Source organism: Pyxicephalus adspersus, chromosome 1 (genome assembly GCF_032062135.1).
Source record: "Pyxicephalus adspersus chromosome 1, UCB_Pads_2.0, whole genome shotgun sequence".
NCBI lineage: Eukaryota > Metazoa > Chordata > Amphibia > Anura > Pyxicephalidae > Pyxicephalus > Pyxicephalus adspersus.
The window spans coordinates 128,138,543-128,152,776 of NC_092858.1; the positions used below are offsets into that span (position 1 = coordinate 128,138,543).

At 36.3% G+C, this 14,234-nt stretch overlaps 1 protein-coding gene across 2 annotated transcripts in view; it reads left to right on the top strand.

The window, feature by feature from the left end:
- MED14 (mediator complex subunit 14) overlaps positions 1-8,601 on the top strand; it is a 32,355-nt gene extending 23,754 nt beyond the window's left edge. The window contains exons 24-29 of one of the 2 annotated variants that reach the window (XM_072427103.1): positions 864-989; positions 4,399-4,581; positions 5,446-5,681; positions 6,073-6,252; positions 6,804-6,911; positions 7,865-8,601. In XM_072427103.1, coding sequence (XP_072283204.1) covers positions 864-989; positions 4,399-4,581; positions 5,446-5,681; positions 6,073-6,252; positions 6,804-6,911; positions 7,865-8,206 — 1,175 coding nt within the window. In that variant the 3' untranslated portion in view covers positions 8,207-8,601. The remainder of the gene's footprint in view (positions 1-863; positions 990-4,398; positions 4,582-5,445; positions 5,682-6,072; positions 6,253-6,803; positions 6,912-7,864) is intronic. The other variant, XM_072427108.1, reaches the window with a different exon arrangement.
- The last annotated feature ends 5,633 nt before the right edge of the window (positions 8,602-14,234 follow it).

Genomic DNA, 14,234 nt, shown 5'->3' on the forward strand with positions numbered 1-14,234 from the left:
TGTGTTATTGTGCTTTATTGTTAAAATTGTTATTTGTGTATCTTTTCTTTCATGACACACATGAAAAAGTATGGCTGCTTTTGTTTCCTGGCTACAAAAACACAAAATGTCTTGTGTTTTAAAGAGGGCATCCTTTCAAAAGCTAGCAAGTTATTCTGTTTTTTTTGGGAGCACAAGAAGGCTCTGTGGACATCTAGCAGGTAGAAGACCACTCTGATAGCTGCTGTTCTATGCACCTGCCTAAAACCTATATTTTCCGTAAAAAAAAAAAAATACTTAAATTAAACATGTCAAGCAGTACAATTGTGCCTGCCTGTAAAAAAAAATGGTACCCAAAATTTTAAGAGTTTTTATAGCTCATCTGTTTAGAGTTACCCATAAGTTGCCCTTGTATAATTCCCTCATTGATGTGTGCGACAATACTTAAAGCAAAAATAAACTTAGAAAAAATTGTAAGCAGGCAGGTTTTCTAACTGCAGAAGGGACAGGTGTTGTATCAGAGCGATACATGGCAAGACAAGGTTTTTTTTTTTTTCTTCCTGCCAGATGATAAATTATTTCTGCAAACTTGACCTCTGTGAAAAGTTTTAGCAGTCTTTTTGAAAACCTCTAAGATCAGATCCACAAGTAGCTATTATTTTTTTTTTTTTTTTTTTAGTCTGCAATTCCCTGTTTTACAAATTAATTCAAATAGTTATTCAGGACACCAGATAATGCCAGTCCTATTTCTTTTCTTTGTATTGTATGATTGTTTTTACACTGTTGTTGGTTTCTGCATTGGTCCTTCCTTTTAAAGCTTGTGGTGGTCTATGTTTTCTGTTCCAGTGTCTAGAACTACACTCTCATTCTTTTTCATTCTCTAGGAAACCTGCAGAGTTCTCCTAGTGGTGCTCTCAGAGCTCCTTCTCCTGCATCTTTTGGTCCCACTCAGTCTCCTTCCTCTATTGGGATTTCAATGGTTCCATCCTCTAATTTCGCTAGTCCTCATGGTGAGTCCTATTCACATTTTTTTTTCATAGCAGGTAAAAAATATTTACATTGGAACAGTCTGATCTTTCACACTAAGATTTGTATGAATGGATGTTTGTGTAACCCTAAAAACTGTAATTACATGTATGGTGTATGCCATTCTGGGTGGGAAAAAGATGTTGATGGCTGGCAGCCCCTGTATTTGTTACCCAACTTTTCAGCAACTTCCCAAAAACAGCTGGGTGGTCACTGAAAAGTGCCAGCTGGTGCGCCTAGCTAAAAGTGGCTGGGGAGGACACTGGACTTTATATAAGATATATTTAATAATGGATTTTTTTTGCCACTTCTAAATTCTATACTGAGGTTCATTATGTTTCATGTATTTGTAATACATTGCTACATTAAAATATTAAATGAAAATGTAGGGAGAAGAATTCAAAGGCATTTAAGTTTGTAAATGTCCAAAGCACCATAATTATCTGAATTCACCTAAAAAAATCTATTACCGGTGCATCTTTTGCAATATCCACATGGTTTTCTCACATGGATATTTGAAATATTCACATGGTGCAGTTTCCAAACCTATGGTAGTATTGCAATCTGACCTACATGGTCACTCTCTTGTTGCTTTTTTGTTTTTGGTCATCCATTTTTCAGTGATGGACTAATAGAAAAGGATGGAAAAGGGTGGGAGTCTCTTTTTATTACAAGAACATTTTGAAACTTGCAAATGTTTAAATTGGCCCAATGTATGCAGACACTGTTAAGTGGAAGTCATGATTTCAGCAGTGTTTTGAGCAGTGGTAGTCTTCAGCAATTATTTGCACCTATGTTATAAACTGATAATGGTAGAAATGGTTTTACCTAACTTATCAGGTATCTCCCTATTTTCTTCATCCTTTTGTCACTATTCCACCATCATAAATTGTGCCTGATGCTTTGTGTCCTATTTGAAAAGCAAAGAGTCTAAACAGCAATGCCCTATTACAGATAAGTGTTTCTTTGCTGTGTAACTACCAAGAATTACCCTTCTGGTAATAGTGCAACCTATAGTGAATTTGCAGTATATGGGTGTCAGGTAGGTAACAACATTTATTTGTTAACCCTACCTTGTTCAGTGCAGTTTTCTTCATTTGTACATGTTATGTTGAGTTGAATTTTTTTTCCTTGTTGCTGTCTGTACAGGGTTCCAATTTGCTGAATAGAAACAGCTCAATCAGAAACTGCCTTTATGGGCATTTTATAAAATTGATTCAATGATAGAATAGTACAATGTACCTTTAAGCACTTGTCCCAGCATAGGGTTGTGAGAAGCGTCGTCAGGAAATTAGCTATGCATGTATTTACAGGTATGTATTGTCATGGGATTTTTGGATTCAACATCCAGATCTTCCTGTGTGTTGCCAGTATAAATGAGCAGCATCTCCTTTTCAGTAAAAACAGAATTCCAGAGGTTTTTTCAGTTACTTCAGTTTTATTGGTTTTAATTTTAAATACGTCAGTTGATTTGCATGATGTTGCTACCAAATAAAAAGTGAAGTATACAGTGATTTGAAAAAGAAAGTACCTCTTTTCAATTGTGAGATTTTGCTTGTCAAGAAAAAAAAAAAAAGGTGATCGGGTCCTTGGCACGACAATTAGTTAAATACAACCTCAGATGAGCAATACTATATAACACTGTATCCGTATTTACCAAACATTAAGTGAAAATGCAGAAGCGTGTGTTAAAAATTACGAACAGCCTTACCACTTTCATAGGAATAAAGGAGGCATGTAGTAGCCAGGTGCTGTTAATCAAATGCAATTGAGCAATTGATCATCGTTGTAATGTACATCTCAGCAAATTTACCCCAAGGCCAGACATTGCAGTGCTCCAAGAAACTTCCAAAAAATCCAAGGGCTCTATCCTAGACTCTACAAGACTCACCATGTTAGCAAGTGTATGACAGTAGAAGAATGCATATGGCTTGTTTGGAGGAGTTGCCAGGTCAGGGAGAAGCCTCTACTCTCTAAAAGAACATGGTTTTAGGCTTACAAAGTTGCTCTTGAACAAATTAAAAGTCGTTTGTGCTTTGGACAGATAAGACCTAAGTGGAGTTGTTTGGCCAAACCAAACCCACCATATCAACACAAATGCCTCATGACAACTGTCAAGAAGGGTAATGATTTCAACTTGTTTTACAGCCACAGCACCAGGTCACCCTGCAGTCATTGAATCAACCATGAACTCCTGTATCTCAAAGCATTTTAGAGTCAAATTTTAGGCAGTTAAAGCTTGGAAAAATGTGTCAATGCAACAGGACAATCTCAAGCATAGATTGGCTAAATTAAAGTTTCAGTGTTGCAATTGCCCAGTGAAAGTCCAGACCATGTTTAAAATTATGTTGTGAAACCTTTCGAGACCAATGAAACCAAAGTTCCTTCAGAACAATGTGATAGGTCAAGCCATACAGAAAATTATTACTTCAGGTATTGCTGTTTGAGGTGGTTACACAATTGCTGAATCAAGTTGTTGAATTAGTTTAAAAACTTTAGATTTGAAAGAGGGTGCACTTTCCTTTTCAGATAACTGTATGTACTTTTGTTTCCACTTAATAAAACTAAACATCAGTTTTGCTGTCTAAATACAGACTGGTTATAACTAACTTGAGAGTATTCAGAATGATGTGGATCAAGTACAGTACTAATGGAAGGATTACAGAAAACTGGATATTCTGATCAGAAAAATAATAATAAAAATAACAAATAGGCACATTTTTTAATGTTGTGTAAGAAATACTGAAGATGTAATTTTTCCATCAAGAATAGTTGGTCTGAAAAGGATTAGTTTTTGGTCAGTGCTTTAGTGATATCTCACCATTTGTAATTTTCTATAGCTGGAACTATATCGTGATATGGCATTCTGGAATCTGGATCATCTAATCTTTTGGATTTATCGAAACATGATTTATAATTTATAATAATTGTCATCTTGTTATTCATTACGCTAATATAAGCTGCAGGATGTGTTTGCCTGTTCTTACCTACTTCACAAATATATATACTCCAGTTGGCCTAATGTATATTTTACCACTTCCAGAGGCCCTAGGTCATTTAAATTTTGCCTGCATTTTCCATATACCTGGTATGTCTTTAGGGAAAAATAGATTTGATCCATTCTAATGTAAACAGTGTTTGCTGTAATATATCTGCATTTAGTCTCCTGTAGCAGAGCCAGAGTTCTATTTTTTTTATTCAATCATTTTGCAGATTCTGATATTCAGTAGTGTTTGCTGTGATTGTTTTTTTAAATCTTGATCTGCATCTCTTTGAATATTATCACTTTTGGTTATAGACATGCTGTTTATGTTTTACCATTAAAATATCCCTATAAATCCATTCTTCAAACTGGAGATGATGTGATAAAATCTCATTTTACAACCTGCACAGGTACATTAGACCCTAGCTCTCCGTACACCATGATGTCACCCAGCCAACGTGCAGGCAATTGGCCAGGGTCTCCTCAAGTGTCTGGTCCTTCTCCAGCAGCTCGCTTGCCTGGAATGTCACCAGCAAATCCATCTCTTCACTCTCCTGTCCCTGATGTGTCTCACTCCCCTCGAGCTGGAACAAGTATGTTGTGGTTCCAATCATGCTCTCATTTAGTAATTCTAGCTCATTGCTCTTTTAGAGCTTCTCATCATAAGATCAGCTACCAATGTATCACGCTTTTCACAAAATTTCAAAGCCTTTATGAGCTTACCCCATTTATATCTTCAGTGACAGTTCAGATAAGACGTTGATCACAGATTATAAACACTAATGAAACGCCAAAGATAAAAGTGGCCAAGCATTCATTGGGATTCTTATTTGGCCTCATATAGAAGCTGTATGCTTAGGAGGTGAACCCAGGAGAACAACACTTGGGTAACAATGTTCCACTACTGGCATTCTTTATATCTTGGGGTAAGCTACTATCTCCTGACCAGACTTCCCAGTTTTATCTACCCATGCTTCCAGAGTTTCAAACTTTCTTCAAAAGCAGTCATCTTCCACAGCAGGCTGGGGGTGTATAGTGTAATTTAAGTGCTAGCGTTAATCATAGCATTTGGCTCCCCAAGACATAAAAAAGCCTAAACTGAAAATGGTTTCAGTTGAAAGAGCATTTTACATTCTCCTTTCCTTCCTAAAGTATTGTCACCTGAACACAGCCATTGACAAACCATTCCTCTGTGATCGGTGTCAGTGTTGAGGGGGATTCTTAAAACCAAGGAACACCCTTGTCTGTTTTGTCACTCTGAATATTGACCCCTGAACTGTTGTCTCCGCATCTTGTGTATAATGCATGCTTACTGGTGAATACTTTTTTTTTTTTTTAGGAGTTTTAAATTGTCCCTATCCGACACGATAAAATAAAGATGTGTTTTAATTTCTCTTTTTTTGTATGCATCCTATAATGAATATTAAATATATACATATTTGTATTCTTTGCTTAAGGCTCTCAATCAATGCCAACAAATATGCCTCCACCTCGCAAGCTACCTCAACGATCATGGGCTGCATCCATTCCCACCATCCTCACACACAATGCCTTGCACGTCTTACTCCTGCCTTCTCCTACTCCCGGGTTATCACCAGCCTTGGCAGGCAGCTACTTGTGTTCACCTCTTGAAAGATTCCTGGGATCTGTTAACATGAGGCGGCATCTTCAACGAGTAATTCAACAGGAAACTGTAAGTTTAGCATTTCACGGTAAACCAAAGCGTGTCATAACATATCTATGTCTTGTACATATTTGAGCAGGAGGGTCAGTAGTAAGGCATCCTTGCAAGATGCCTACAACTGCCCTCTTAATGAAGGACACAAACTGCTGTAAGCAGGAGTTAGGGTGTCCCACTGTCGAAGTTAACAACTTGGAGTAAAATGGTTTGGTTGTCATATGGTACACACCTACACTACACTGCTTCGAATTTAATGAGCTCTTTTTATTTAAATGTTAGTAAAGTAATAGGAACTCCAAAAAAGAAGTTGTTAATGTTTGTTACCTTACAAATATTGAAAATATTTCTGTCTATTATGACCTTTTATGTTTTAAAATTTTTAAATGTGAATTCTTTCTTTTAGCTTCAACTCATAAACTCCAATGAACCAGGAGTTATCATGTTCAAAACCGATGTTCTAAAATGCAGGGTGGCTCTTAACCCCACAACAAATCAGACTTTACAGTTAAAAGTAACCCCTGAAAATGCTGGGCAGTGGAAGCCAGAGGAACTGCAGGTCTTGGAGAAGTTCTTTGAAACAAGGGTATGTTTTTTTTTTCACATCCAAATATGTAAAGAATAGCATAAAGTATATTGCCCAGCTATTTTTGGATTGGTGGGAGGGAGGTGCTGTTTGTGACAAGACGCCAAGGTGTGAAGTGGTGAAAAATAGATATGGGGGTATAGCTTAGTAGGGATGCTAGATTTTCATTGCCCAAAGTAATCACACGTTGGCGCTGTTCACTAATATTGAATTAGTGGAGGAATTGGTGCTCTCACAGCATTTCTGAACTAGCTCTTCATTTCCAGTAACAATTATTCCAGATCTGTATGGAGTTTAAGCCCAATGTTTGTGAAGAAGAAGGGAAACAGGAAAGATTAATCTAGATGTATGGGGAGGGAGATAAGGAAAATACCAAACTGTGTGCTCTGTGATATGCAGAAATGATATATTATGAGATAGATAATGGAACAGCTAACCCGCAATGTTGAAATACATAGTTAAGTCTGCTTTAGAACAAGATAAAGGTAAAGAAATAAAATCTACAAATTACAAATGATTAAATGTTCTGTTATTGCCTTTTCTATTTTTAGGTTGCTGGGCCACCATTTAAAGCAAATACTCTCATTGCATTCACCAAATTATTAGGTGCACCAACACACATCCTTCGGGACTGTGTACACATAATGAAACTAGATCTGGTAAGACCTAATACATATGTGAATATTTTTAAAATATATTTGTGTATAACAAACAGCTGCATTCCTAATCACATTGCATATTACCACTTTATACTGGTGATTTTTGGTATCAAAACATGTTTTCTTCATGGAGATTTTAAGTAAAAAATGATGTTAGTTGCAATTTATGGGTTGGGTCATTGGTTATTATAGATAGGACCTGTCAGGGGAATGATTCATTGATGTAGGGAGCAGAGAATATAGGGGTGCATTTTAAACCAGCAACACTGCAGTGAAAAGTTGCAATGACGGTTCATAACAAATTAAAATGACAGTAAAAAACAAAATGCCCCTTTTTTTTGTATTTATTTTTTAAACATTTATGGCTCTCCCTCTGAAAAAGATATGACCTGGGGGTACTGTTTTTTTTTTTCCTGCACAAAAAATATTTAAGCCTTGGATCTGCTAACTTTTATCTAGTCATGGTATATAATTTTGTGTTCTTCAAAAAATATTTCTAACAACTTTGACGGATGTTTACAGTCCAATGAGGAGCAGAAAATTGATCTGTTTAAATTATTGATAGAATAAATAGCTATGGTTCTGATATACATAAATATTAAGTAAGGTGGCACTATTGAGGTTTAGGGGATGTACACACATCCAATTTTCCAGTGACAGATGAATGAACACTGTACACACTGTGCCCATTCTGTTCCTTGGATGGCTGAGGAGGCACACTGTGCTCTTCACCATTGACTTGCATAGTGGATGTTCCTGATCCTCCAGGATGGATCAGTGAACAACATCAGGGGGGCGCTGTGCACACGTCAGAGTTTTGCCTGAGATGGGCACAACCTTTCATTTCGGGCGGTAATAATTTGATGTGTGTATGTAGTCTTGGTTAAAACTTAGTTTTGTTTTATGCTTTATGCCTATTATTTGACATTTTTTTATGTTTTTTTTATTGGCAGTTCCCAGATCAAACAACACAATTAAAATGGAATGTACAGTTTTGTTTAACTATCCCTCCAAGTGCACCACCAATTGCACCTCCTGGGACACCTGCTGTTGTACTAAAATCAAAAATGCTGTTTTTTGTAAGTATCCTTTATGTTATCCTGGAAAGTGTGTGTTTGTGTGTGTGTGTGTGTGTGTGTGTGTGTGTGTGTGTGTGTGTAAAAAGTTTAATGGACGTTCATATACCTTTGTACTATGTAGTCTTTAACTCTGTGAATTATGGCAGCAGCTGGTGTAGATATTCTGTTCTCTCTAGCCAAGTATTTCTCAACTGTGGTTTCTTTATAGGTTACTAGGGGTTGGAACACTGAATAATTTCTGCTTGTCAGTAGCCATTGACACCAGTGATCTTTTGCAATTTCTAAGCAGGCATTCTTTTTGCTGAACACCAATGTCAGGATTATTCTCTTTCCTGACCACTAATATAAGGGACACTTTCCACTGACCACCAGTGCATTGTAACAATTGTCCAACATATTGCCATTTTAATGGGGGCCATTGTCCCACTTATCACCAATTTATGGGGCATTTCTCCTGCTTAATACCGACATGCTCGTCTTTTTTCTACTACTCCTGGTCACTAAGCAGTAATATTGGTTAAGTTGGTAAATAAAAACGCCAGTATGAGGAGGCCCTTCTTCAAAAACCACCAATGTTAAAGGTTTCCAAGAAATATCAAATGTAAGGAGCTTCTTTTTTGCCTCATGGCACACCACAAAACAATGATATTTTTACTGCACGCCTTGTTCATAGGCAGTGTTAGGTGTGAACTAGTAGTTATATAGGTATTTAAAATGCTTGCATAAAGTATTAAACTACATTTCACCTTCAACCCCCTTTGCAAATTCTAAATAACCTAAAGCCAACTTTCTTATATGCTATGCTGCTATTTTGCCTGTTTAGGGCAAACTAGTCATAACATAACAAACATGTAAATATCTAGTGTCCTGATCCGTAATATATGCATGTTCCAGGCCAGTGACTCTAAGCAGCAAAGAAAGGATAAAGAAATTCTGCCCCAAAGGTTCCATGTAAAAGAAAAAAAAAATCTGTGCAGTGGCAGCTCCTCTCCTATTCCTATCTTCCTTTGAAATAATTTTTGGGTCCATGACAGGGAGTGATTCAGAGAGAAGGAATGCTGAGCTGAGGTTGACTTTGCCAAAGCAGGAAATAAAACAAGGTCATTTTCATGCACTGAGCATACTAATATGATGGAACTGTAACACAGGCAATATTTATTCTTTAGACAGTGACTTTATCTTGTTCACACACCACTGCTGAAAAATATATAAATACACCATTCCCTGTTGGTTCCTTTAAGTTTGCATAGAATTAAGGGATGTTATTCATTGAACTTTACTAATTGATGGTTTATTCCTTCCCCACCAATCACTGTAGGTGAATGCACAATATTTGCTGCAGTACGAGATCTCATGGCTAATTTGACGCTGCAACCTGGTGGTCGACCCTGAATACTACTTTGCAAACTGCATGGATCATTTTTTCCTCACACAAAGGCATGAATAGGAGAGTGGACAGTTCTCCATTTGATATTTTTGTCTGAAAAAATATTGACAGAGAATCGGACATATTTTTCAAAGATGCACTTCTTTATTCATAAATTATATATAATTGATCAAAAAGAGGAATTTTTGTATAGTGCTGTTGTATAGTGTGTTTTACTACATCTCATTTGAAGCTCTGGCGATGTAAGTTTTGGCTTCCCAGGAACAGGTTTAATATTCTGTTTTATACTGAATGAATTATGAGCAATGCCAAACTTTTTTTCTTTCTGTAAATGTGTTTTCTCTGGTGTAACAGATTTTGTTTCTTACCAATGAATTGTCATTTTGAATACTGTAAAACTGTGACAGACTTTATAATGAAAATGTATTTTAATATGACTGTTTAAAATCCTAATACAAAAAAAAAAGAAAAAAAAAAGGATTTGGGCGTGTTGAGAATGCGTCCTAAAAAGCAATATTTAATAAACTAGAAGAAAAACTCTGATGTTTGATGTTTTCTTGATCATACCCACAGCATGATGACATTCCTTACTAAGAATGAGACAAGTAATGTTATTAGGTTTATTTGGACAATACATACTTCATATAAATCTACCATCTAACAGTACTCAACACATTAGCCCTCAATTACGTGGTGACTGCTCTCCCACTCCTACACCTCTGCTATCTTCCTTCTGCATCCATTCCTGATAAATAATACAAGTAACCATGCTGATAAACAACTGTCTCCAACACATTGTTGTCATTATCACGTAGGCAGTCCAGCAAATATTGGCGTGGGTAAATGGTAAAAAAAAAAAAACACTATAGAACAGTGGTGGCCAGATGGGCACTCAGAGCCCTCTCTGTGGGCACAAGCTCCCCACCTCTGCTACCCTCCCATTGGCTTTGCTATTGTTGCTTTGTCAGCCTGTGTTGGCTCCGGAGTTTCTCGAGTCATCAGTTAACTCTCAGAATATCAGGCTGTGGGGTGCAGAGGCAGCGGATGTGTCTTGGTCCGGCACTGAAAGGGTGAAAGTACAGAGTGAGAGGGTATGCAGACACAGAGGGGGATCTTTTTTTGCTCTGTCCTAGTCATAGGAAGTACAGTATGAAGAAGCTGAACACTGAACAGAGCTACACAGCCCAGAGACAGGAGTACCAGTATGCACGCTATACCCAGTCAGGACCAGGTGAACACAAAGCTTGTGGTATAAGGTAAGTGCCTGTTGAATGTAATAGCTCTTTGGGAATCTGTGAAGGCTCTAAACATAATGTAAAAAACAGCAACCGGTTATTGGAGACTTTATATTTAGCAAATTGACAAAAAGCAGAAGACCCGAATTTGAAACAAATCATTCAACTTTAAAAAAATTATTAGCAGCTGGGTTATAAAGCAGCAGTACAGTTGTTTTGTGGTTATAGTCAAACAAAAGAATATTCTTTACCCGATTTGCCCTCAGTATAAATACCAACAGAGCTTGTATCTCCTATATTTATAATTTCCTATATTTATAATTAGAACTTGTCTTCTTTGAAAATTACTGTTAATTGTAATATTGAACTGTTTTGACCAAAGTGTAGCTTCTGCACTGTATGTGTAGGAAGGAATTTGGAAGTTTCTATAAGTTTATCATGTTGACAAAATAAAGGGAACTGATATTATGCACTATTATGCAATGTTGTCACATATGTACTATTTGGTCAATGTTTTATAAGTTTATTTTTATATACATTGGTGTTTTTCTGTTATATTTAATTTGTATTTTGTTATTATGAAAAAATAAATGAAAACCTATTGAAACCAAAAAAACAAAACAACACCCCTTGAATAGCACTTATGTTGTCATGCTCGGTTGCCATTCCTATTGCCCCCTCCAAACAAACCTTTAAATTGTGCTACTGGGAACCCTGTAACTGTGTGTTGCTGTCCACAGTGCCTTAAAAAAATGTGTGCAATGTGCTGCATTGCTATGCATTAGGCATGCATTAAGTAAAACTCCCTGCATTCCTGTAATGTGAGCAAGCCTTTAAGCTTTACTCTGGGCTGCTTTTTGGTTTACCTAGTGATGTCCTCTCCCGTGCACTAACTTGACTGAAAGTAAATTGAAATATTTAAAGTGTATGCTCAGGAAATATAAATTTTTAAAGTCTTGCATAGAGCAGGGAAAGGTTAAAACCCCTATGAGGTTATTTATTATTATTATTATTATTTGTTTTTGTAGACTCCAAGTTTTGAACACGTAAAAATGAGTACAGCAAAAACATATAAGATCATTCCAAGAGGCCTGTGCAGTCATTTGGAGTGATTGAATGCAACGGGAAAGCGTTATGTATTCTGGGTAATGAAAGTGGTGTGCGATCAAGGGTCAGACGGCACTTTGACACCAACCACAAACGTGTTGTCAAACTTGGTGAAACTAAAAAAGAGTTTCTTGAAGAGGAATTTGAGGAAATATCATTCCCACTATGTTAGTTTTTGCAACTATCTTTCTAGAACAAATCACCTGACAACTGCCGTTTTTGAAATTTAATTGTGCATAGCAAAACATGGTAAGCCCCTCTCTGATGGGGATTTTATGAAAACAACCATGTTGTCTGAGAGTAATTCTCTTTTTTTATGATTTCTCAAACAAGGATAAAATTATTCAATGCATTTCTGAGAAGCCACTTAGCATAAATATTGTTAAAGTTTGAGTCCAGCGCATGGCAAGTGATGTTAGTCAGCAGCTCACCACTGACTTACAAAAGGTAGCCTGTTACTCCATGTGCTTGGATGAAAGCACGGATATAAATAATCATGTAAGGCTAGCAGTATTTTAGCATTATGCTGTTGGTGACATCATGAGAGAAAAGCTGGTAAAATTGGCATCTTTGCCTGAAAACACAAGGGATAGTTATCTATCTCAAACTTACAAAGTATGAGCCAAGGTTAGACAAATTATCAGCATGCATACAAAAGGCAAAAATCAGAATAATTTTTTAAAAGCATGCCAAATGCAAACTTTTGCCTTTTAACCACCTGGGCGTTTCACTGATTTCTAGATTTCTGTACCAAAAGCGGTACACTGTCTTTCATGAATTTTTTTTTTTTTTAAATTGTAGACCTATAACTTACAGAAATATGTCCGAGCAAGGGTCTAGTAGATATCATGAATATAAAAAATGTTTAAAACACACAATCATGTAAAAAAAAAAAAATACTTTTAATAAAATTAAATAAACACAAAAATCAGCTTAAACAAGAATACATAAATAAATAAAAAATACTGAAAATGCAATAATTCGGTATACTGTATAGTAATATATTTTTCTAAAACACCTCCCTAGTGTCCGTCACATACCTATAGACAAAACAACATAAATATATTTTCTATTATTTTGTATTGGATTGGATACAGGACTTTGTATTGAATCCAATACAAAATATTTGAATTTCCCGCTACGACCCCCATCGACGGGCGCATGCACGGACATCATCAGGAATCGCAGAGGGACGCGTTTGCGAACGCTGGGTATTCTAATTCTTTCCCAACTTCTGTACTTCCATGCAAAAAGTGTTAAATTTTTTGCATGGAAATTTATTTTAGATTGTAGGCTATAATTCACCGAATTACTCAATAATTACTTATAATTCACTGAATTACCGCATAAGTCATGGAAATATGTCGAAAATTTTATAAATTTAATAATAACATTTTTTTTTATAAAACAAAAAAAAAGTATGTAATGTAATTGTACAGTAGCTTTTATAATATATTTAATACAATTATATATATAATATATAAAGATTTCTTTGTATTGGACTCAATACAGCTTTTTTGTATTGAGTTCAATACAAAGTTATTTTAATTTCCCGCCCCGCCTCCCGCCCGCACCGACGCATGCATTGACGTCACTGGGAAACCCCGGAGATCATCACTGCACTTACCAGGAGAAGGAAGAGGACAGACGTGTCCGGAGGAGCTGCGGGGACAAGGTAAGTATTTTTTTTTTTAGAGATCGATGCTGGAACAACAGAACAGATGATCATAGCGGGACCAGGTAAGTGAGAGTGAGAAAAATTTGGGTTTAACACTTTTTGCAAGTGTTTTAACCCCTAACCAAGGTTGGGTTTAACGGCCGGGTGGTTAATAAAAAGTTGTTTGTATCATTGAAAGCTCTGTTATTGTGTTTTTCTTTCAAGACAAAATAGGTTAATGTATGAGTTGTTTTTTCTAAACTAAAACCTCAGTATTCAGGTTAAATTGCTGTGTTGGCACTTTGCGATAAATTAATCTAAAAGGTTCGCCATTACTGCTATAGAAGATCATCAGTACTGAGATGTAAATTGTTATTTTTCTGTATAATCATCTAATTTAGACCAATTAAACCTGAAAGCTCTGAGCCCAATTCTAGAGTATACATTAATATAGGCCATGTTCATTTGTCATCCTAATATACCCAAGAGTGACGAAAAGGTTTCCCTATGCTCTGTCCCTGATAAAGATTTTTTGAACCACTGGTTACTTGATATTATCTGTGCTTTTATCTCTGTGTTTGTTTATTCCCTACCTTTTGGCCATTCCTGCTTTGAATGCTCACTTACCCAAGTACATTTTGAGGAGAAGTAGTCCTTTACACTTACAGCTGTGGATTTTCTTACTGTTCACTACTTCCTTTTATTGATAATTTATCAAGGATGCAGAGCTGTGATGGAGCTAAATTTCCCCTATCTCTTGCAAACCTTTTGCATGTCATGAATTAGATAACGTAGCCCCTGTGTATTTTAAGAGTACGAACCATCTGTTGACTATGATTTAACACAGTCATCATATCA